The sequence below is a fragment of the Corapipo altera genome, unplaced genomic scaffold (genome assembly GCF_003945725.1).
Source record: "Corapipo altera isolate COAL_440 unplaced genomic scaffold, ASM394572v1 301, whole genome shotgun sequence".
Taxonomy (NCBI): domain Eukaryota; kingdom Metazoa; phylum Chordata; class Aves; order Passeriformes; family Pipridae; genus Corapipo; species Corapipo altera.
In genome coordinates, this window is record NW_020884926.1 from 4,170,132 (window position 1) to 4,193,369 (window position 23,238).

The window sequence follows — 23,238 nt, forward strand, 5'->3', positions numbered from 1 at the left end:
CAGTGAGTGGGGACTGCTGGTTTTGCTGCCCAGAGCTGGGAAAGGAAGGGACACCTACAGAGTCTGGGCTTTGCTCTCAGGGACCACCACCCATGGATCCCTGGCTTGGGAAGCTTCCCTGAGATACCCAGGGAAAGTCTGGGAACCTGTGTGTGCTGGCAAACCCCTGCAAAGGAGAGCACCTCCTAGGGATTATCCCTTTTCTTTCCTGCCCAAGTGTAGGCTGACCAGGGAGAGTTTCCTCCTGCATTCCATGGGAGCAGTAACTGCTCTTCCTTCCTGGTTGTTCCATAGGAATGGGGGAAACACACTCGACAAATAATATCCTGCAGGGGTGGAAGGGAAAGCAGGGGTGTTCAGCCCTTTCCCTTCCCACCCTGGAGGTGGATATCCCTTGAAGGACTGGAGCAGGGTCACAGCGAGTTCAGGGGGGGTTTGGGATGTGCAAATCTGTGCATACATGTGTGTGTGCAGGTGTGGGTGCCTCTGCTTCTGGCTCTGGGTGCACACACATGCACACCTTGTGGGAAAGATGAATACACCTATAAATAGCTGGGGAAAACCTACTGTCTTTTTTAAGGAGAGGAAGATACACTCCCTTGCATTTTTTATCTGATAGCACGAACCGTTCCTGGGTGTGAGAACCAGGTTAGCTAATTAAATGTTCCTGCTGCTGCAGTCAGAGCAGCACAATGTGAATCCCTGCAGTCTCTGTGCCTGGTGCTCCTGGAGCCATGCAGAGCCTTGCAAAGCCCTCCACTGCCTCAGCACTGAGCTCTGGGACTGTTGTTTGAACTTCTGCCTCTCTGGTTCCTCTGCCCAGCAGGGTGTGGGACACCCCATGGCAAGGCTGCTTTTTCAGCAGCTGTAGCCAATCTGTGGGGTTTGGAAGGAGGGATGCTTTGCTCCTGAGGGAGCTGGAATGTGCCTTCATCCCAGCTCTGCTGCTGGGACCCTTGGGCAGCTGCTGTGGGTTCATGGCTGTGCCTGGGACACCACTGCTGGGCCTTGCTGACTGCTTTCCTCTGCCCCTGTGTGCAGGCACTGGACATGGACACAGAGGATGACCCCTTGTTGCAGGATGCCTGGCTGGAAGAGGAGGATGAAGAGGTGGCCTTCAGCTCCCGCAAGAGGCGAGAGGGTGCTGTGTTGTGTGGGAAAAGCCCGTGCAGGGTCAGGCCCCTGCGTGTCACCCTGCCCGTGTCTGGCTTCTGGAATATTGTTGGCTGGGTGTTTACCAACCCGTACTGCGCTGGCTTCATCCTTTTCCTGGGCTGTGCCATCCCTGCTGTGCTGGCTGTTGTCATGTTCCTGCACTACCCGGCCCTGGATATCGACATCTCCTACAACGCCTTCGAGATCCGCAACCACGAGTCCTCGCAGCGCTTCGACGCTCTCGCCCTGGCCCTCAAATCCCAGTTTGGGTCCTGGGGGAGGAACCGCCGGGACCTGGCTGACTTCACCTCCGAGACCCTGCAGAGACTCATCTTCGAGCAGCTCCAGCAGCTTCACCTCAACGCCTCCCACCTCGGGGTCAGCGCGCGGGTCAGGCGCAGTCCCCCCGAGGGCAGGACGAGCTCCCCCGAGCCCTGTGTCCACCCGAGCCCAGGGAACAGGACGTCCCGGGTCGGGAGGGGAGCCCCACGCTGGGATTACTCCAGCACATACATCAGTGCCAACACTCAGACTCACGCCCACTGGCGCATCGAGCTCATCTTCCTGGCACGGGGGGACTCGGAGAACAACATCTTCACCACCGAGCGCCTGGTCACCATCCACGAGGTCGAGCGCAAGATCATGGATCACCCTCGCTTCCGGGAGTTCTGCTGGAAGCCCCATGAGGTCCTGAAGGACCTGCCCCTGGGTTCCTACTCCTACTGCTCCCCTCCCAGCTCCCTCATGACCTACTTCTTCCCCACTGAGAGAGGAGGGAAGATTTACTATGATGGCATGGGACAAGACCTTGCTGACATCCAAGGTGAGCTGGGGGCTGTGGGCGAGGGCTGGTGTGTTCAAGGAAAGGACCTCCTCAAGTTCAGGCAGTCCCTGGTGTTGCAGCTGAGAGGGATGAGACTGCCTCGTACAGAGAGGAAGAGCCTGCTGGGCTGTGCCTTGAGGAATTGTCTTTTCTGTACTGGGGCCCCTTTCCAACCCTTTCATCAACTCCAATCACGGGCCCCCCTACCTGAGTGAGAGGGACAAGTGAGGCGCAGTCCTGCATGGTACAAGGCCTCTTCTACTGACCCTTGTCCCCTGTGAATGACTGTGGGTAACTAGAGCAATGTCAGGGCTTGGACAGGCAATAGGGATGAGCCCCCCTGCACCACAGAGCAGATGAAAGAGGTCTGTGGGCTGCTCTGGAGCTTGAAAGGCAGCTTGTGAGTCACCAGCTGGAAAGTCTCCTATAAGGAGAGGAGGAGGAAGGCCCTGCCTCCTCCCAGCTCTGTACCCTGTTCTGTGCACCTCTAGCAGAGCAGAGGCTCTGGATGGTGCAAAAGAGGTGACTCATGAGGAGTCTGTGGGTGTGATGTGGCTGTGGGATGAAACCTCCATCTGTCTCCCAAGCCAGGCTCAGCTGAGAGCTGTCCAGGAGCCATACAGGGAGCAGGGAAAGAATTAACTCCATCTGCTCCCGTGTGAGTAATACTTCTGTTACCAAAACAGGAAAGAGCATAGTTTCTGGGTCTTTATTGTGTGAACTCAAGGAAACTGGATTTTGTGGGTAGTGGTAGACAGGAAGTGCCTCTTACTCAGAACTGGCTGAGTGCTTCCATCTCTACATCCCTCACACCATCAGATGGCAGAGGTACCATGTCACAGCAGAGCCAGGACTTCTCCTCTTCCCTGGGCATTGTTTAGTTCTTGTGCTTCCCAGGGTGGTGGAGCAAATATTGTCCCAGTGTACAGGAAGGAAGCGCATCCAGCAGCAGGAGTGAGGATGGGGATGTTGTGTGCATTGCTGGCTGAGGGAGCTGTGGTTCAGGTCAGTCAGGTGGAAGATGTCCCTGATGGGGGAACTGCATGTAGGCAGCATCAGCAGAGTCACAAAGCAGAAGTAGAAGGTGAGTCTTTGCAATTCAGCTTTCCCCCAGCCCTCCTTGCTCTCTGCAAGGTAGCAGCAGTCAGCACCCCTCTGATGAAGAACAGGATCACTCCTAATTTCCCTTTGTCAGACCAGATCCCGTGTCTTGCTAAAACAATCAACCAGGGTCTAAAAAAGGTGGTGCTGCCTTGTCCCGCAGGGTCCCTGGAGCTGGCCATGACCCACCCTGAGTTCTACTGGTATGTGGATGAGGGCTTGTCTGCTGAGAACATGAAGAGCTCCCTGCTGAGGAGCGAAATCCTCTTTGGGGCACCTCTGCCCAACTACTACTCGGTGGAGGATCGCTGGGAGGAGCAGCGCCGCAAGTTCCAGAACTTCGTCATCACCTACGTGGCCATGCTGGCCAAGCAGTCCACGAGGTGAGGGTGTGTGCAGGCAGGGCAGGTGCCTGGCTGGGAGCAGGGAAGGGCAGAGGGTGGAACAGGCCTCTGAGGGTGTAAAAGCTCCGCCTGAAGGTTCACACAGGGCAGATGTGCCTGTTCCGCTCCGACAACCCTGTTCTGTTCAGCCTCACTGGGAAGGCACCAGGCATAGAAGGCTTGGCATGCCAGCTCAGACTGCTGGACAGCCTTGGACAGTGGCCATGGCATAATGCTCCAGAAGAGGAGAAAAAGCATCTCCTTTGAAGCTGGGCTCATGCATGGAGCTGTGAATGAGGGTTGGGAGCATATGGCAGAAACCCACTGCTTCCCTTTGATGCCACTTCTGAGGCAGCAACATTCCAGAGACATCAGTAGAGACAATGAAAAGGGACTGAAGGCTAAATTCAGTGCCTGCCCTTCCACTGAGCCCTTGTCTGGCATTGGATCTCTTTGCCTCCATCTCACAAATCCAGTTCCACTGGCTCAAACAGAGCTGCCTTCCTGCTCTGAATTTGTCCCCAGCTGTTCTGATGCAGGGGGTGAAACGGTCTTTATGCAGGTTATCAACCTGCAGATCCAATTCTGCTTTTGCTTTTTGTGCAGAGGGATAGGGAGGGGAGTTTCAGGGCAGGATAAGTTTCAGGAAATGCAGACTTTTTCCACCACCAGGTCTGCATGACTTTGTTGAATAGAGCTTTACTCAATGCCTGTGAGAGAGAGATGGTAAAACAGAGCTACAAGAGCATCTCAGTACCCAGATAGCTGAGGGAAGGCAGTGAGTCCCAGTGTTTGTACCTTCTTAGGCTCCAGCTCTACTGCTCTGAGCCTCAGTAGCTCCCAGAACAAATGGATGCTGATCCTCAAAAGCAGTTTGGAATGCAGGCAGCCCCTGTCAGCCCTGAGAACAGGCAGCCACAGAGCACTCTCAGATATGGGCTGGCAGAGCAGGTTGTGGTTATGAGAACCCGAAAGGGAATTGGGGCCAAGGCTCAGTTCTGAGGCTCAGACCCCTGGTAGTCTCCTATGGTGCAGCATTATTGTACTCCTGGCTAAATTATCTCAGATTACTTCTGCTCAGAGCCCACTTCCAGAGGCAGAAGCTGGTAAATCGTATGGTTTCTGATAAGCTCTCACTCTGCCTGCATCCGCTGTGCTAATATAACAAGCAATGATTAGGATTCCAGATGGAATTGGCTTCGGAGGCTTCAGGAGCTGTCTATTATTGCCAAAGACCCACCATGCACTGGAGGAATTTTTAAAATATTAGACCTGCTCTTTATTTTTCTCCCTTCTTGTGTGAACTTCACCTCCAGCAGCAACCTCATTCAACCTGATCTCGCCACTCAGAGCAGTTTCCTCAGAGAACTGGCAGGTTATTAGAGCAGTGACCTCCTTTGGCTCTGGAGAAGACACTGTGCTTTAAATCACCTGGCTCTGCTCCTTTTGCACTCAGCTCTGCCTATTCCTCTTCTTTCCTGTCTTCTCACCCTAGCAAGGTCCAGGTGCTGTATGGAGGGACAGATTTGTTTGACTATGAGGTGAGGAGGACTTTCAACAACGACATGTTGCTGGCCTTCATCAGCAGTAGCTGCATAGCTGTCTTGGTCTACATCCTCACCTCCTGCTCAGGTAGGCTGTGGTCACAGCTGCCCTGCTCTCACACAAATCCAAATGTGCTGTGATTCCCCCTGCCTGAGCCCCAGGAGAGGCTCTGATGCCCTGGCACCAGCCTGGCTGTGTGGCACAGCAGCATGCAAGAAGGGCACACAAGTCTTATTCTCCAGAGATATGTGGGCAGGGTGAGGGGAAGGTTCCCAGGAAATCAAAAATAAGATGCAAATTCCTATCTTGCTAACACTGGTGTGAATCTGATATCATTTCGTGGATGGGCCTCACGGGAAGGAGTCTGCAGGCAGTATTCTTGCAGCCCTGAGCTATTCTCTCTCACCAACACTTTCATGGGGGTATTCCAACAGGGCAGGTGGGGGGTGTCTGTTCTCCTGGGGGTGGCCAGAGATACTATTTTTTCCATGTTTCTTTTCTGCTGTAGTGTTCCTGTCATTCTTTGGCATTGCCAGCATTGGGCTGAGCTGCCTGGTGGCTCTGTTCCTGTACCACGTCGTATTTGGGATCCAGTACCTGGGTATACTCAATGGTGTGGCTGCCTTTGTCATTGTGGGGATTGGTAAGCACGTCCTTTCTCAAAGCCTCCCTGTGCTGCCTTGCCCCAGCTCCTGCCTGCAGGGGAGAGGAAGGTGATGGTGGCAAACTCAGATTGAACTCCCAGGCCCTTTCCCTCCGTTACCTCCAAGTGTAATATTTGCAGGTCAAATGTCGAGGGGGAAATGAGATTTTTAGCATGTGTCACCACTGTGTGAGTGAAGTATCAGCAGCTCTGCCCTGTTTTTCCAGGGGTTGACGATGTCTTTGTTTTCATCAACACCTACCGCCAAGCCACCCACCTCAAGGACCTGCGGCTGCGCATGATCCACACGATCCAGACAGCAGGGAAGGCCACCTTCTTCACCTCCCTCACCACTGCTGCAGCATATGCTGCCAACATCTTCTCTCAGGTACCCTGCACCCGTGGGATTTGGGGGTTTCCATTTCTGCCAGAGGGCCTAAAAGAGTGGGGACCTGCCAGCACCATCTGTCCTCTCCTCCAGCGCAGGGGGATGCCCGACCTGCTTACCCTGCAGGGCTGTCCCCACCTGCTGTAAGGCACTGGGCACTCTCCCTGTAGCAGCATTCAAGACAATATTTCCTGTGCCACTGGCCAAACAGGATCCAGTGGTTTTCAGGCTCTATCTCAGTGCTTTACCTACCAGGCTTGCTGACGACCATGGCTGAGGTCAGCGTGTGCTGCTCTCAGGTCCCTCCAGACATCTGTTTCTTGCCTGCTGTCTTTCCAGCTCTCGTGCCCCAGTTGATCCCAACTCCATGTTCTCTCTCTTCCTGTAGATCCCAGCTGTGCATGACTTTGGGCTCTTCATGTCACTGATTGTGTCCTGCTGCTGGGTAGCTGTGCTCTTCACCATGCCAGCTGCTCTTGGAATATGGACCCTTTATGTGTCCCCACTAGAGAGCTCCTGCCAAACCAGGTAAGCCCTGCATCCTGTGGAACACAAGGCAGTGTGCAAATTCCTGCCCTATCATCTCAGTTATCTTCAGTCCCCTCAGGCAGCTTGGTTTTCCCTCTATCAGAAGGGAAATTTAAATTCTGCCATTCCAGACTGGAGCAAAATGGAAGCATTAGGTCCCGGTCTCATAGCCTGGGTCTCACTAATCTCCCCTGGCATGTGCATAGGTGCCTCCCAAGATCCAGACTCTGCAGGGCCAGTCAATCCTCTGGGTTGAATCCCACAGGGTTTTGGAGCCATTTGTGTCCTCAGAGCACTTAATGCACAGCTAAACCTCCAAGCTGTGGAGACACAGGCCCTGCAAGGCAGACAGATCACCACTGCTCCTGCCTGTGAGCACAAGCAGGACATTCAGATTTGTCTTTGAAGCCAGCACATTTCCCCCTCCCCTGCTCTTTAGCCCCGCAGATGACCTGGCCTGATTTAACTCATTAGCAGGGAGATGAACTCCTGAAACTCCTGTCACTCAGCACACAGTGGCCACAGCTCAGCCCTGCTCTGTGTATCCAGCCCAGCCCTGACCTCTCTGCACTTAGCAATGGAAATTGCTCGTGGCAGTGCCTGTTGTCTTTCCAAGTAATTAGAGCAGGCTGTTGCTGCTCTCCTTGTCACTGAAGGAGCCCACTGGGAACTCTTTGCAGGGTATGTGCCTTAAAACTCTTGCCTCTGTCTCCTTTCCTGCTCCAATCCAGCTGTAGTCAGAAGTGCACCAAAAAGAGAGCCTTGCACCTGGCTGAAGATCTCTTCATTGCCCCAGAGGCCACCTCCAGGGCAGGCAGAGAGACCCTTCCCTACCTTGATGATGACATCCCACTGCTCAGCGTGGAGGAGGAGCCTGGTATGTGCCTGTGGGGTGGTGCCTTCAGGGGGACCACACTGCCCTGTCCATCCTGTTCTCCCTGGCCCTGCCTCAGTTCTCCTAACTGTGAGTTGGAGATGGTGCTGGCACAGGGGGTTGTAGGAGTCAGAACTCACTCACAGTTATAAAGTTGCTTTGAGATCTTCAGAGGGTGTCAATACAATGCTTTCTAACAACCTTGCTAATTCTCTTGGGTCCAATGTGATCTGCTTCCTGGGAGCTCTGATTGTGACCATGAAACACCTAATCCATAGTACCAGGACAGCTCACCTTTGAGCAGAGTTTTCCTCTCTTCCCTGCCATTTGGAGCACTGCATTTGGGAAGCAGGAGAGAGAACACTTGGTTGTTCTCTGGCATCACCTCTCCAGAGCAGCTCCTCTGTCACAGCACAAAAAGGGCAGTGACTTGCCTGAGACCATATAAACAATCTAGAAAAAAAGCCCAGAAATTCCCTATCTGTTGTTGGCAGGAGATAATCCTTCTACCCCTGATCTGAAGATAAAGGTGCTTACAGAGTCATGCTTTCTCGTATTTGGCTTTTAAAACTTGCTGGAAACTCTTTCTTTTAAAACCCCCAATGGCAATAGTCTGGGCAGTGAGTGACTTTCAGGCCTGGGAGCAAACTGGAGCTGGAGGCAAATGGATCAATGCCACAGCACAGGCAGACCCCTGGCTGCAGAGGGGGCTCTGAGCTGCCTGTGACAGGCAGGCAGAGAAGCTCTGGCTCTGTGCTGCAAGAGCTCTCCTCAGTATGCCAGAGCCTCGGGCACTGGTGATATATGGGAATAATCCCTCCCAGCAAGATCCTTTCCTCCAGGGCCCCTGGCATTGGGTAATTCACGAAGAAGCAAAGCAGCTTGTTCCAGTCAGTGCCCAAGTGTGGTTTGTGGGGCAGCTGTACAGAGTGCCAGGCTTGGTCCCACCACAGCCAGTGCCCACTTCTCACGTGTAGAGAAGAGGGCAGTTCCCTTGGCATCCCTGAGCTGGAGAGAAGAGGTCAGAGAGGAGCCAGGCTGCAGTCAGGAAGAGGTCAGCTGTGTATAATTAGCAGTAAGACACATTTAGTGGGACTGGGACAAATTCTGTTTGGACCAAGCAGCATGCAGTGTCCCTGTGACCTTATGGACAATGTTTGTGGGATCTGGCAGAGGAAGAACAGCCTGAAGCACAGATTTGGACTGAGCTATGGTTTCAAAAGTGTAGCTCTCGCACGGCAGTGACTTGACAAAAAACTTTCCTGTGACATCCTGGAAGGCACTGCCTCTGCCTGGGTCTTACTCCATCTTTAGCTTGAGTTGTACAGCCCCTTCAGAAGATTTGGTAAAGGAGAGTAGAGAGGTCTGAGAGACACTCATGACACTGAGACTGCCTTTGATTTCTCTTCTAGTCTCGCTGGAAATGGGGGATGTCCCCTTGGTGTCCGTGATGCCAGAAAATCTGCAGCTCCCTGCAGAGAAGAGCAACCGGGGTCACTTGATAACCCGCCTGCAGGAGCTGCTGGAACACTGGGTGCTGTGGTCTGCAGTGAAGAGCAGATGGGTGATTGTGGGTAAGGAAGGAGGGGTGGTGTTCCATCTGCATGGATTTTAGAGGGTTTGACTGCATCTCAGTCAGTCCCCAAGCCTTGATTATTAGTGACAAGAGATGAGAAAAGGGACACGGTAAATGGCTTCTATCACAGTGGAAGAGTGCTCCCAGAACAGTCAGTCCCTAAGGGAACTGCATTAGGAACTTTTCCACCGCTTTCCTTTCATTCAGATCTAAAATGGCAAGCCCTGATGGGGTTTTCCAGGCATGGGGCTCATTACAAGAAAGCCTAGCTGCCAGTGTGCTTTAGAGGTTGTTCTTTTCCCAGCTGAAAACACCATCTTTATCTTTCTACCACACTCCTGCTCTCTTAGTATGTCTCAAGTGCAAGGTGCATGTAGGGTCCCACACACTCACCTGGGTTTCTCCTTGCAGGGCTCTTCCTCCTTGTTTTGCTCCTGTCCATATTCTTTGCCAGCCGCCTCCATCCCGCCAGCCGTGCTCCAGTCTTGTTCCGGCCTGACACCAACATCCAGGTGCTGCTGGACCTGAAATACAACCTGAGTGCAGAAGGCATCTCCTGCATTACCTGCTCAGGTGAGAGTGCTGGTCCCCAGACCATGGTGGGTGCAGCCCAGCCTACACCCTGGGCTGGAGGAGCTGAGGCAGAGGCCTATGGTGTTCAGATATCTCACTGGACAGTGGATGGACCCTGCTGAAGGGAGGCACACCTTGGGAGTGGGATGGCTAAGTTGCCTGTACTAGTGGAATATTTTGAATAGTATTTCCTGCTTTAGCCAGGAACTGTCTGAGTGTTTCTGCTGGAGCAATTCCCTCATAGTCCATGAAAACTGACTACTTTTATTCATAAGTGCTGCTCTCCTGTCAGTGCCCAGCTGGGGCTCTGTGTTACCTTCTCAGGGTCTGGAGTTCAGCAGCAGAGTCTGTGGTGTGCACAGGGCTGGTATGTCTCTTATGCCCTTCACTCTTTCTTCCCTGACTAACCTTGTGGGACAGGTTTGTTTCAGGAAAAGCCCCACAGTTTGCAGAACAACATCCGAACCTCCTTGGAAAAAAGGAAGAGGGGCTCAGGATCACCCTGGGGAAGCAAAGGCAGCATAAGTGATACAGGGCAGCAAGGTGAGTGGGGCATGATGACTGACCACCTTTGGGGCCAGGGCCCAAGGATCCACTCGGGTAGAAACTAAACCATATGCTCACTGAATAGCTGATGGGGAATAATTCTCCTCAAAGCCTGCCCCACTGAAGCCCTAGTGTTGGATATAAAGGGTGTCTTTACAATCCCACTTCCCCTGAATGCCTCCTGCTCTCCAGGACAGGGTCCTGTAACCCAGGTGGCAGTACAGTCTAGTGACAGATCTCTCTGATCTGAGTACAGGGCTGGGAACTCCAAGCTTTTGCATCCTGGGCCTGTGTCACAACCTTGTTGGCAGGTCACAGGGAGAGTAAATTCAGCCTGTTTTGCAGGGATTTTGAGGATGAAAGAGTTATTGGGCCAGGTCCCGAGATGACATGAATCAGTAAGCTGTCAGGAATTACTGCAGCTCAGGACATATTTGTGGCAGCCTTGGAAAGGTGTGTTGTGCTGCCAGAAGGCAGAGGCTGTGCCTGCTGTCCCAGAGGAGAGAGCAGACCAGAAGAACCCTCCTGTGCCCTGTCCACATCTGTAGGATTTGCTGATTGAGAAGTACCACCAGCCCTCATGCCCTCTGTTTTCTTCAGATCTCCAGGGGACTGTGTACATCTCCAAGTCCAGGAGCAAGGGAAGACCAGCCATCTACAGATTCTCACTCAATGCCAGTGTCCCTGCGCCCTGGCAGACGGTGTCACCGGGAGACGGGGAGGTGCCTTCATTCCAGGTGAGTCAGTCCAGGATGTTGGACCCCTCTACCAAGAGTGCAGCACTCAGCAGGTGAGCACAAGAGCCTCCTCCTGTCTCTCCATGGGGGTCCAAGGTAGCTCTGGGTGACAATGGCAGTAAGGTAGCTAGAAAGGAAGGCATTGTGCCTGGCATTGTTAAAGATTAAGCCCTGTAGTGCCACAATACTCCCCTGTCGCTGTTGTGATGTGACTGTCAGCAATGGAAGCAGAAGTGTGGGTGTCACTGACCAGATGCCAGCCACCATTCAGCCCAGGCCACTGGGATTTGGGGTGCTGAGGGGCCCCATCACACACTGGCCAAGCCTGGGAAGGGGAGGGCCAGGGGGTGGCTGGGGTCGTGCCTGCAGTGCTCATCTGTGTGGCTGTGCCAGCGCTCAGGGAGGAGGGGAGTGTGTGATGCTAATGTGCAACAGGCTGCAACCCTGTGGAGTTAAGTGTCTGTTTTCATTAATCCATTGCTTAGGTGTATAGAGTGCCTTTCGGTAACTTCACCAGGAAGCTGACAGCTTGTGTGTCCACAGTAGGGCTGCTTAAGCAGACGAGCCCCAGGAAGTGGATGATGACCACCTTGTCCTGTGACACCAAGAGGGGCTGGAAGTTCGACTTCAGCTTCTACGTGGCCTCCAAGGAGCAGCAGCGAACACGGTAAGCTTCCAAACCCCCTCCTGGCCAGGCAGCAGAGACAGCACAGCTGATCCTAATGCCCAGTGCCAGTCCTGCCCTCAGCTGGTGACATCTGTAACCCCAAAACTTGCTTTGCTGCACATGTGCCCCATCTCTGCAGTCATTCTGCAGGCCCATAGCATCACCAACGTGCCAAAGGCCTCACAGGGGCAGGGCTGTGACTGGGGATTTCGTTGGGTGGCAAAAAGACGTTGCTGATCTTGGGTTCTGTCGTTGCTGATCAAGTTCTTGTCCTTGCCCACCTGAACTCTTGGGCTGCATGGGCAGCACACAATAGGCTAGGGATCCAGGCCTGGAGATGCTCACCTTTCCCTTTCCTTCTGCCCCTGAGAATGCCTGTTTCCACGTAATGCTTTGGCAAATCACCCTCACTACCTCTGGTCCCCCTTAACAAACTTTCTTTGCTGCACAGGAAGCTGTACTTTGCCCAGTCGCACAAGCCCCCCTACCACGGCCGAGTGTGTGTGGCACCCCCGGGCTGCCTGCTCAGCTCGAGCCCAGATGGACCCACCAAAGGCATCCTGTACGTTCCCAGTGAGAAAGGTGAGCTGATGATTCCCTCCTGGCTGTCAGATCCAGGGAGTCGGAGCTCTTTGGCCATCTAACGTAACCAACCTATCCTTGTGTTTGGCAGCAGCAGCACCCAGGGCGAAGCCGTCAGCCACGTCTGGGTTCAACCCGTGCATGAACACGGGCTGTGGGAAGCCGGCGGTGCGGCCGCTGGTGGACACGGGAGCCATGGTGTTCGTGGTGTTCGGGATCAGGGGCGTCAACCGCACGAGGCGCCCGGACAACCACGTCATCGGAGACATGGTACACACAGCCCGGGGGGTGGGACAGCCCCTCTGGGTGGGGTCTAGTTAATCCCCACAGCCCAGGCAGGTGGCCCAGCCATCCAGACAGGTGGAGGAGCAGAGTTGGCAGCGCTGTGATGAGCCAAAAGTACACTTCTGTTCTAGCAAATTGACAAATAATGGAGGTCAAGAAGCCCTTACTGAAAACACCTCAGACTTTTCAGAAAACCTCTTTGAGTGCAATATATAACCTTCTAATTTTGAGTCTAAATCTGGCTTTCCTGAGGACTTTAGAAATAAACCCATCTTGAGCTCAGTATGAAATCTCACCTCAAATTCAAGACTGAGGGAACTGGTGTTTTTCTATAATTGTTTATCTTGCTATGAGATATTAACATAAAAGAATAAAAATAAATTACTCTAGAGAACGGTTACTAAATGTGACTTTTCTTGGAACAGCTTTATCTCCCAGATCTGATACCTTGACACATTCACAGCCTTTCCCCAGGAAAATTATGCTTAGCTCTGGTCCCTTGGCTGATGCACTTCAGCTTTCTGCTGTTCCTCCTGCCCTCTGATTTGGGGGCATAGTGCAGAATCAGCCTTTGCCTGTTCCCTTTGGAAAGGGCAGTGAGAAATGTAGGCAGTGGGATGGGCAGAAAGGTGGAGTTTTGTGCTGGGCACTTCTAGGGATTCAGAGCTGCTGCTTAGGCAGACCCTAATGGCTTTGGGCATGGCATGGTGGCTGTTCATTTATGTGTTTCTGTTGTAGTACCTGACTTTAGTGGGGTGGGCAGGACATGTAGCTTCTTCTGGGGTTATCTGGTAAGGCAAAGATGTCTGGTGGGTTTCCTGTGGTCTGTACAAGCTGGGCCCAGGCTGTGTAGCCAGGAGAGGACTTGGCTTCTGCCTCCTCGTACCAGTGGCTGAGTGTGTGCCTCACGTGTGGTGCTCCTGTTGTTGTGTCTCCTTGTGAAAGGGCAGCGTTATCTACGATGACAGCTTCGACCTCTTCAAAGAGATTGGCAACCTGTGCCGCCTCTGCAAAGCCATCGCCAGCAACGAGGAGCTGGTGAAGCCCGGAGGGGCTCAGTGCCTGCCCTCAGGTAGGTTGGACTAACTCCTGCCTGTGGCTCTGCCTGCAGCAGGGCTTGCTTGAGCTGGGCTCCTAAACTGCAAACCACAGAGGATGGCTGCTGCTTGCTGCCTCCTCTTCTTCCCAAGGCAGCTTGGCCCTTCTAGAACGTGCCCTTGGTTGTGCTTTTTGGGACATGAAAAAGAAAAACGGCCTCTTTAACACCAAAAGCACCACAAAGGTGTGTTCTTTGGGATTTAATCCAGGTAGATAAGAACAGAATTGCATCTGTTCTTTCCAGTCGTGGGTATTGCTCGTGATACACTTTAATCTTTCGAATCAGTAAATATCTTCTTGGTAGCTCCTGAGTAACCATCAAATCACACCTGATCTCACTGCAGTGAGGTTACTGTGTCTATGGCTTTGCATACCTGACCAGTGCCCAGATTTCCCAACTTAAAGAGGTCACCAGGCTTAATGAGCCTGGGAAGTGCATACTGGCTTCAGGCCAAAAGCCAATCTCATCCCAGGAAAAAAATCCCTGCAGACAGCCCTCAGCACTTACTGTTTGTGCTACTTCCTGACAGCTGGGGACAGACAGCAGTGGCAGTGTCCTGTCCTGTGCTGATGGCATGGAATGTCCCTTCAAAATACAGCAGCTGAGGGCTCTGGTGCTGAGACCTCCAGGGCTTTGGCAAACCAGAGTGGCAAGGGGAAGCAACAGCTGACAAATGGGGCCTGCAGCTTCCTCTTGGGGTTCTCTTTTTGGGTTGTTGGTTGTGGGTTTTGGTTTGGTGGGTTTTGGGTTTGTTTTTTTTTATCCCCTTGCTCCAGTGTGCTTCCATTCCCTGTGCTGCTCTCCAGCCCTTGCTCTTTCTTTCTCTCCAGGTTACAGCATCTCCTCCTTTCTGCAGATGTTGCACCCTGAGTGCAAGAACATCCCAGAGCCAAACCTGCTGCCTGGACAGCTCTCTCATGGGGCAGTGGGAGTGAAGGATGGGAAGGTGCAGTGGATCTCCATGGCATTTGAATCGGTGAGCACATGGCATCGCCATCTGTCCTGGTGACAGTTTAATCTTGTGACTTCTGGGGGTTTAGCTCTGTTTTTTCTGCACTGGCCACTTTCATTTGCAGCCATAACTTAGAGTTTATCAGTGTCTGTGCCTTGTTGCAGACAGATACCTGCACTCACAAGTTGTAAGAAGTGGCTGCTTGTGCCACAATTGGCTCAGGCAAAAGGCTGGTGGCAGATTTGCGCAGATGCCACTGCCAGTTCTGCCTGGCGCTGCCACTCCAGCTGGCTTGTTCTGCCTCTCCCCTTGCCACACAAGAAGAGCAGGGCACCAGTAACAAGTTCTTCTTGTTACAGACAACCTACAAGGGGAAGTCGTCCTTCCAGACCTATGCTGACTACCTGAAATGGGAGACATTCCTGCAGCAGCAACTCCAGCTCTTCCCAGAAGGCTCTGCTCTCCGGCACGGCTTCCAGACCTGTGAGCACTGGAAGCAGATTTTCATGGAGATTATAGGCAAGTGACTGCCATGTTCCTCTCCCTGGGAACCCACTCTCTGATACATCTTCACAGCACACTCTGTCCCATCTGGTGGACCTGGGTTATATCTTCAGTGTGCAGAATCCTAAAGCCTGTTCCTGCCCCAAGCAATGTGTACTGTCAAAATCCTAGTCAGAGCCCAGGAAAATCAGTCCTGCTGATGTGAGATCCAGGAAGCTGATAACCTTCTTTCCACTCTCATTCTCTCCTCTCCCATCTCCCCCAGTGTGGGTCCCTTGCCAGCAGGGACATGGTGCCTTTCTCATGCAGCTGTCACCTTCCAGGATCCAAACAGCTGGCTCTTCTCTTCCAGGAGTGCAGAGTGCCCTGTATGGTCTTGTCCTCTCTCTGGTCATCTGTGTGGCTGCAGTGGCCGTGTTCACCACACACATCCTCCTCCTGCTGCCAGTGCTGCTCAGCATCTTAGGTAAAAATGCCAATTCCAATGTGCCAGGCTTTCACTCAGTCTGCAGTTGGTGCATTGTGGCACTGCTGAGTCTCAGGTGACTTGAAGTGAATTGCTCCTACGCTGTGTAAACCCTTCTGGCTTTCCAGGAGTCACTCCTGGAGAATGGACTTGCTAAGTGAACAGAAGAAACTCTCAACAAATGCACAGGAACCTCACTGGGAAAGTAGATTTGTGTGCCTAATTCCCAGTGTGTTTTATCTACACAATCCTTTCTATTTGTTTAAATAAGGGTTTTAGCTACACAAATGCCATCCCTGCCTGTTATGTATAATAATGTGATTAAGTCCCACATGCTTTGAATAACAATTGCATTACTTCCCAAGAATCTGCACCATGGCTGCTGTTTCCAAGCAGTGGGAGATGTTAAAAGCTGAATATTTTAGTAGTTTTGTTAGTATTTGAAGCAAATTTGTAAATAGTTCCCTCTCCCTGACTGGTGATTTGGCGACATTGTGGTCTAAGTGTGTTGCTAAACTTCTCAGTTTAAAAATCAAATCTATCATTTTGAAACCACTTACTCTCCCACACATGACTCACAAACAAACACCACTCTTACCTTTAAAAAAGTAACAATGTATGTAACTCCAGCAAGCAAAACAAGGGGTTAATTTCCCTGTAGTACCTGTGCACGCACACATGCCTGCCTGGGCTTGGATTCATTTAGCAAGAATTAGTCTAGATTGGCATCAATCTGATTTATCTGGGTGCTCCACTAGCCCCAGCAGGTCTGATTGCCTTATGGAATGATCCCTGTGGCAAGGGAAGGTGAGGGAAGTGTTTTCCTCTGGGGCAGAAGTGAGTGTGCACAGGACTCTGGCCGGCACGCAGAGCTGCAGGGATACAATCCCAAACTCCCCAGGGATTGACTGGTATCAGTGGGCTTGGGCAGCAGTCCTGGAGTCCTTGACATTTGCCTGACATCACCTTCTTCACACAGGGGTCGTCTGCTTGGTGGTGACCATCATGTACTGGTCCGGCTGGGAAATGGGAGCTGTGGAGGCCATTTCCCTCTCCATCCTCGTTGGCTCCTCTGTGGATTACTGTGTGCACTTGGTGGAGGGCTACCTGCTGGCAGGGGAGAACCTGCCACTGCACCAGGCAGAGGTGAGTTCTGCTCTTCCTAGAGCCTTGCCTTGGTTCCTCTCGTGCCCTCTGTGCCACTTGCCCGGGATGCAGGACCCATGACAGGCAAGGGGGGACATGTCCCACCACCCTCACAGCACCCCGGGGGTGTTTGCTGCTTGTCCAGCCAACTGCTCAGACTGTGAGATTGTGTGCCTGAGTACAGTAAACCCAGCTGAGGGTCCCTTTCTTGCTGGCCACAGCTGTGCCCAAAGCAACCCCTTTTCATGTCCAAGTGAAGACAGTCTGTGCTGGAACAGCCCTACACTCCTTCTATAACCTCTGCAAATTGCTTTCCTGTGCTGTGCTGGACCTCCAGCTTTTTTATGGCCTCCTTAACAGCTTTGTCTCTTCAGGAAGATGGAGACCACACAAAAGCTTGGGATCCCTGATGCCAGGTCTCGTGCCTGCACGCAGCACCTGTGTTGTGCAGGCCCAGCAGCCAGCCTGATGTGGTGCAAAGGAGGCACAAAATCCAACAGGCTTTGCTGAATTGTTGACAAACAACCCCGTGGCTGTTTGTCCAGTGGGCTCAGAGACTGAATGAACTGTCGTGGACTGGGATTTCATGAGCTAAGCCACCTCTACAACTCCCTGACAGGAGGGGGGAGCCAGGCGGGGGTCGGGCTCTTCTCCCAGGGAACCAGCAGTAGGACAAGAGGGCACAGTCTTAAGCTCTGCCAGGGGAGGTTTAGGTTGGACATGAGGAAGAAATTCTTTACAGAGAGAGTGATCAGACTCTGGAATGGGCTGCCCAGGGAGGTGGTGGAGTCACCATCCCTGGAGGTGTTTAAGCAGAGCCTGGATCTGGCACTTGGTGTTGGTGCCATGGTTGAGTTGACAAGGCGGTGTCGGGTCAAAGGTTGGACTCGATGACCTCAGAGGTCTTTTCCAGCCTAGCTGATCCTGTGATTCAAAGCCTAAACTGTGAGTGCAGCCCCGTGTTGCTGTGCCCTCACACCACTCTCCCTCCCCACAGGACCCCCGGGCGTGCCGGCAGTGGAGGACCGTGGAGGCCGCGCGGCACGTGGGGGTGGCCATCGTGTCCAGCGCCGTCACCACCGTCATCGCCACCGTCCCACTCTTCTTCTGCATCATCGCCCCCTTCGCCAAGTTCGGGAAGATCGTGGCCCTCAACACGGGGGTGTCCATCGTGTACACACTGACTGTGAGCACGGCCCTGCTCAGCATCATGGGCCCCGGCACCTTCACCCGCAGCAGGACTTCCTGCCTCAAGGCCGTGCTGGGGGTGCTCCTGGCCGGCCTGCTGGGCCTCTGCGTCTGCCTCGCCCTGCTCAAGAGCGGGTTTAAGATCCCTCTCCCCAACGGGACAGCCCTGTAGAACCCAGGCCGGGAGCCTCTGTCCTCTTGCTCTCCCTTTCTTTTTTTCTTTTCTTTTTAAAGGATATTTTTTGTAAAGAAAACAAAAGAGGAAAAAAATCCCCTTTTTTTTCCCCAGAAGTTTTTCAACTCCAGATGCACTTTATTTTCTAATGAGTTTTGCTCTAAACTTGTATTTATTTTGGGTAGTGACGGATGGATGACGGACAGTGAGGGCTGCCCAGGGAATACCTCAGCCCGTGAGTAGGAGGGGAAGAGGTCTCCTTCTCTCAGTTTTCTTTCTGCTTTTCTTTTTCTCTTATCTTGTTCTTTTTTATTTTTTTTTTTTTTTTTTAAACCAACAGAGCTTTCTGGAACCGCAAAGCTAAAAGGGGAAAAGTTGGGAAGGCCATCTGATCCTTTAAAAAACACTTCCCTCTGACTCTTTCCTTCCCTTGTCCAGGGTCAGCATTGCAATGATGGCTCTTGAGGTGATGTCCTACCCCCACTCCAAGCCTGTGCCTCTCTCCCTGAGCCTTCAAGAACAGCAGTGAGCTGTTGGAAAGGCCTGGAGAACAGCATTATCTGGTCCTTTACCTGTACTCAAGCCAGACTCACTGCACAGGAGCTCTCATGGGTGTCATTGTGGGATCCAAACTAGAGGTGCTGGGTGGCACCACCTTCTTTCATCATTCAGGGAGGGCCTTGGGACACATGGCTTTCCCCTTCTTTCTGAGGGGACAGGGCACCTTTTGCTGGAGTCTCTTGGGTCTGTGAACAGCCATCAACAGCCTGCCCTCCCCTCCCTCCTCTCAGTAGTGAGGCCAAGGCAACATCAATGCCCAGTCCCTCCTGGTCACCTCACCAGTCACTGCCTCTGCCCTTCATGGTAGAGAGGAAACAGCCCTTTGGTCACTGCAGTCAGCTCTTACTCTGAGGACCAGGGAACCCCTGGGTTACCCAGGTGGAGCCCATACCTGGTGCCATGCACAGCATCCTCTGTGGCAGCTCAGAGACACCCTCCTGTGTGGGGACACAAGGGCAGAGGAGCTGCAGCTGCCGCCTGCTCCGAGCAGATGGTTTATATTAAAGTAAAATGAAATCGCAAACTGGTGCCATTAACAAGTACATTTTAAGCATCACTGATTCTATCATATTTTAAAAATTGAAATAGCTAAGTGTGCATTGATATGCAGCACAGCTGGTCCTCGGCAGAAGGGAAGGGTCGGGCCCACAGGGAGATACATTAACCATTATCTACAGGGATACCAATAGAGGGACGTGGCCAGGAAGGAGCCTGACTCCATTTCTTTGCAGACTCCATGTCCCTGGTGGTTTTGTGTTCTCTGTCTGGATCAAACCCCCTTCTTAAGATGAAAATTCCAGGAAGCCCATCCTCATTTCCAGCCAAGTTTTGGGGCCTGTGCTGCTTGAGAGACCAGCAGCTGCTTCTGCTTGGCTCAGTGCATCCCTGCTCTGATCCCTGCTTATCTTACACCTTCACATCATGTCACCTCTGGGGAACTGGGTCAAATGCTTTCTTCTAAAGTAGGTTCCCCAAGGCGTCAGCTGGAGAGAGGAGTGACAGGACAGGACTTTTGTTGATTCCAGGGGGAAGCCAGAGATTGCCAGAGCAATCCTGCTGCAGGCAGTGAGGTTGGTGAGAGCGTGAGCAGAGCAGACCTGGTTTCTCCTCACTATCCCATGGTGCAGCTGAGTCACCCCTTACTGCAAAGTGTTAAATGTTCCCTGGCACCTACCTCTGATCTGCACCAGCTCCTGCATAATGAACCCCATGCCCATGAATAAATGGTTCTGGGAAGGATTTTTGACTGTGCTTAAGCTGTGCTGCTTTGACAGCTGCTGTGCAGAGTCCAGCCCAATCCTTGACCTGTAAGCCATGCTTTTCCCTACATCTGGGCTCCAGGTTTAACTCCTGGTGGTGCCCTGAGTACTCCTGAGTGGCAGTGAGCAGAGAGGGCAGGGTGCTGATGACACACAGCCCCCTGGGACACATGTGGCTGTGTAGGTGCTGCAGGGGAGAGCGAGGTATCTCTGCAGCTGCTGCCAAGGATGCTCTGGCTGGTGGCCTGACTTGAACTTGGCAAAGACTTCAACCTTATTGGGGTGATTAAAGCTGCTGGATATTTCCAGGTCACCAGAGAAGAGAATAAGGTGCTGAGGGCACCCTTAGAGGAAGTTCCTCCTTCTATGAGCATGAAGAAACTTGAAAGGCCTTTAGGACAAGGCATAGATATGCTTTGAATCCTGCAAAGTTGAAAGCTCATTTCAGCCCCTGGTGTCCTACATTTATGCTCACTATAAAGAGGCTACATAAGCCCCCCACCTCCAGCAGGACTCTGGACACACCATGCTGGGAACATTCACTCAGCCACTCTTGGAAGGCAAAGATTAATTTCAAAGTAGTGGGAAACCTTTTATGTCTCCTGGGTCTGATCTGGCAGTGTCTGATCTGCAGACGAAAATAACAGAGTTCTTGGCACATGACAGGATCCATCCTGTTTTCTGGAGCAGGCAGGGAAAAGGACAAGCTCTGATTTTGCCTCCTCCTCTCTGGCCAGCCCAGCTCCCTCCGTGCAGAAGGGCTGGCTGGCACTGGCAGGAGCAGGGCATCACCTTGCCCTTGATTGTTCAAGGTGATACTGGGAAAGCAATGGCTGGAATTACTCAGAAAGGAGCAGGAGACACCGAGATAAGTGCAGAGCTGCAGCAGATGGTTCACAAAGGCATACTGAGGAGGTTGTGCCTCTCCAGCAAGGAAACTGAGGCAAGGAGAGGAAGAGGAGCTTACACCAGGTTGTAGCAGGATGGCAGAAAAGTCAGGAGGTGATCTTAGGTGACGTTTTTCACTGCAAGGACTCATTGGATGTTGGTAGTGACTAAACACAGTCATGACACTTGTCTTAAGACCTAACTAGTCATTTGCCCCATCACCACTTCCCTCTGCACACCTCTGTGGTCAGGGTGGCTGGTGCTTTCTCCACATGCAGTGGAGTGAAAGAGGCTTAGAGGTGGGGCCCAGCCTCCCCCAAAACACTTACAACATCCAGATCTTCCCAAGCGTCTGTGGAGACGATAAATCAGGAGCAGATGTATACATCCATCTCCACATAGGCAGTGTCCTCCCTGTCATTACAAAATATCCATAAAATTATAGAGGTAAGAAAAGGGATGGCTTTATCTGAGCAAATGTGGAGGTGGGACTGACAGCCCTACTGGGAATTGGTGCTCTGAGGCAGATGCTTGTAGCAATAAAAAACAAGGCCTCACCTGTCTGGTACTGTTCCAGGAGCAGATGCTCAGCCTAAATCGATTCCTCCCACATTTCTGCCTATCTTCTTCCTCTGATGACTCCCCTGTTTCCCAGACCATCTCTTGGGCCCCCTTGTCTTGCTGAGCAAGGTTCAGTCTGCTCCGTGGTAGCAGCTCATGCCTAAGGTGCTCACAGAGTCTGGACTGAAAGCGGATGGAGAAGTCTCAGGGAAAATTTCTCAGACAGAGGAAGCCAGGGAGTTAAACTGCTTCACACAAACCTGTCAGTTTTGATGTTTTTAAACAGTAGAATGCATCAGACCAGCCCTACTTGGAAGAGGATGCTCTGATTTTCCATTTCAAAACAATCTTGCTGCAATTAAAAGGAACCATACCTGAGTTCTCAGTTAGAGCACATGGCAGAGGAATGTGACTGTCAACTGCCCACTCCTTTATTTGTAGTAAATTGTGTTTTGAGGGTTAAACTCTGAAAAGTTAATGTTTCAGGAGGGGGGTCAGTGCAGTCTCCTGCAGAACAGAGCAGGTCCTGTCCTGCCCAGGAGTTCTCTCTCCAGTGCTGAAGCTCTGTGACTCATGCACAGAGCTGGTGTGGCTGCTCTTTATCTTCAGTGGAACTGCTGAATGAGTTCAGGGCTCCTTGTGGCTGTGGACACTCGGGGAGAGAGTCCCTGCTCTCAACAGCCATGTCCACATCAACTTTGGAGCAAGGTGGAACAGAGCTGCTGTGATGTGCAAAGATCAGTGTCAGAGGAAGGAACAGACCCAGGACTCCTCGCTCTGTTTGTTTCTTTATGTTGTGGTGCCTCTCGAGAGTTTGGGCAACTGGGCCATCAGGTTTGGCCACTGAACTCAGCAACTGCCAAGGCTGCAGATTCTGAAAGGGATCAGTGGCTGAGCTGGGCTGTGTTTCTCAATCCCTGCTGGATCTGAAACTATGTTAGAGCAAAGGCAGCCTGAGAAATATCACGAAGGAGAAGGACACGTGGCATGTTTAGAGAGCTACTGGGACCACTGACACAGTAGTCTGGATGCAATGGTTCTCCAGAGACCCTGGCTTTGTCTCTGCTGGAGCAAACTGGGATGTTGCTTTATGTCACAGTGTCTAATTCTTTTAGCTTGTCCTGCACTGAATTTTCATACCAGAGCAGCCTGCCCTCCTGCAAGGTTACAAAAGGCTTTTTATTTAACCCCATGACACATATAAATCCTCCCACACTGTCCACTGTGCAGATTGATTTGCAGCCAGGGAAGACAAATTCACAGTCTCTTGGTTACTTCTTCTGAAATCACTGCTCACCCTAGATAGCACACAGGCTATAGTTCAGAGATTTTTCAAAGGCCTCTGCTAACTGCTCTACCCTGGCTTAGCATCCAGGGTCCCAGAGCTAACAGGCTTTCAAGGCCTGTCTCCATCCTGAGGACAGAGTTGTTTGGCTTTCTCCTCTCCACTCCTCCTTTGGGCAGGGGAGGGAAGGGGGGGGGGCAATGGCCAGGACCAGAGCAACAAGAGGATGAGCAGAAAGGTTTCCAGGGGCCAGCAGAACAAATGGGAGGGAGGACGGTCCAAAATCCAAGGGGAGAAGAGGCGTGAGCACCCCAAGGACAGAGGGAGGGAGGGCACTGCCGTTTCACCACGTCGTGTGCAGACCTTAGAGTGTCAGTCCTCAGAGTGATGTAGCACAATTCCTGATGTACGCGTGTTCCTTTTGTAAGTCGTCTCCTACCCTCACTATTTTCAGTGTTCCTTGATTTTTGGAGACTGTTGTAAATAAAAGATTTTGACATTCTCACGTTTGGATCCCTCACTCGTCCCCACATTGCTGTTCATGCAGTGACAGCCAGAGTGGCACTGGCAGTATCTGTGCTGGGTGTGAGGAAGGCAGTGGGAAGGAGGCCACAGAACCAGTTCCCAACAGGCACAAGATTGGCTGCTCCTACTGCTGAAATCGAGACTCTTGAAGCCAATTTATCACATCCAGAAGAGCTGGCAGTCTGGAAAAGGCAGCTCAGGATCCCACACAGGTCTGCAAGAG

At 52.3% G+C, this 23,238-nt stretch overlaps 1 protein-coding gene across 5 annotated transcripts in view; it reads left to right on the forward strand.

Moving 5' to 3' along the window:
• Positions 1-22,992, forward strand: part of DISP3 (dispatched RND transporter family member 3) — a 38,794-nt gene extending 15,802 nt beyond the window's left edge. For 2 of the 5 annotated variants that reach the window (XM_027658186.1, XM_027658188.1), the window contains 20 exons: positions 1,042-1,978; positions 3,243-3,462; positions 4,958-5,094; positions 5,516-5,650; positions 5,878-6,038; positions 6,427-6,566; positions 7,298-7,443; positions 8,853-9,014; positions 9,428-9,589; positions 10,010-10,132; positions 10,736-10,872; positions 11,358-11,539; positions 11,991-12,121; positions 12,213-12,391; positions 13,352-13,478; positions 14,336-14,481; positions 14,817-14,976; positions 15,314-15,427; positions 16,407-16,573; positions 17,571-17,933. In XM_027658186.1, the coding sequence (XP_027513987.1) occupies positions 1,051-1,978; positions 3,243-3,462; positions 4,958-5,094; positions 5,516-5,650; positions 5,878-6,038; positions 6,427-6,566; positions 7,298-7,443; positions 8,853-9,014; positions 9,428-9,589; positions 10,010-10,132; positions 10,736-10,872; positions 11,358-11,539; positions 11,991-12,121; positions 12,213-12,391; positions 13,352-13,478; positions 14,336-14,481; positions 14,817-14,976; positions 15,314-15,427; positions 16,407-16,573; positions 17,571-17,933 (4,020 nt within the window). In that variant the 5' untranslated portion in view covers positions 1,042-1,050. Of the gene's footprint in view, positions 1-1,041; positions 1,979-3,242; positions 3,463-4,957; positions 5,095-5,515; positions 5,651-5,877; positions 6,039-6,426; positions 6,567-7,297; positions 7,444-8,852; positions 9,015-9,427; positions 9,590-10,009; positions 10,133-10,735; positions 10,873-11,357; positions 11,540-11,990; positions 12,122-12,212; positions 12,392-13,351; positions 13,479-14,335; positions 14,482-14,816; positions 14,977-15,313; positions 15,428-16,406; positions 16,574-17,570 lie in introns of all 5 variants that reach the window. The other 3 variants (XM_027658189.1, XM_027658187.1, XM_027658190.1) reach the window with 3 other exon arrangements.
• The last annotated feature ends 246 nt before the right edge of the window (positions 22,993-23,238 follow it).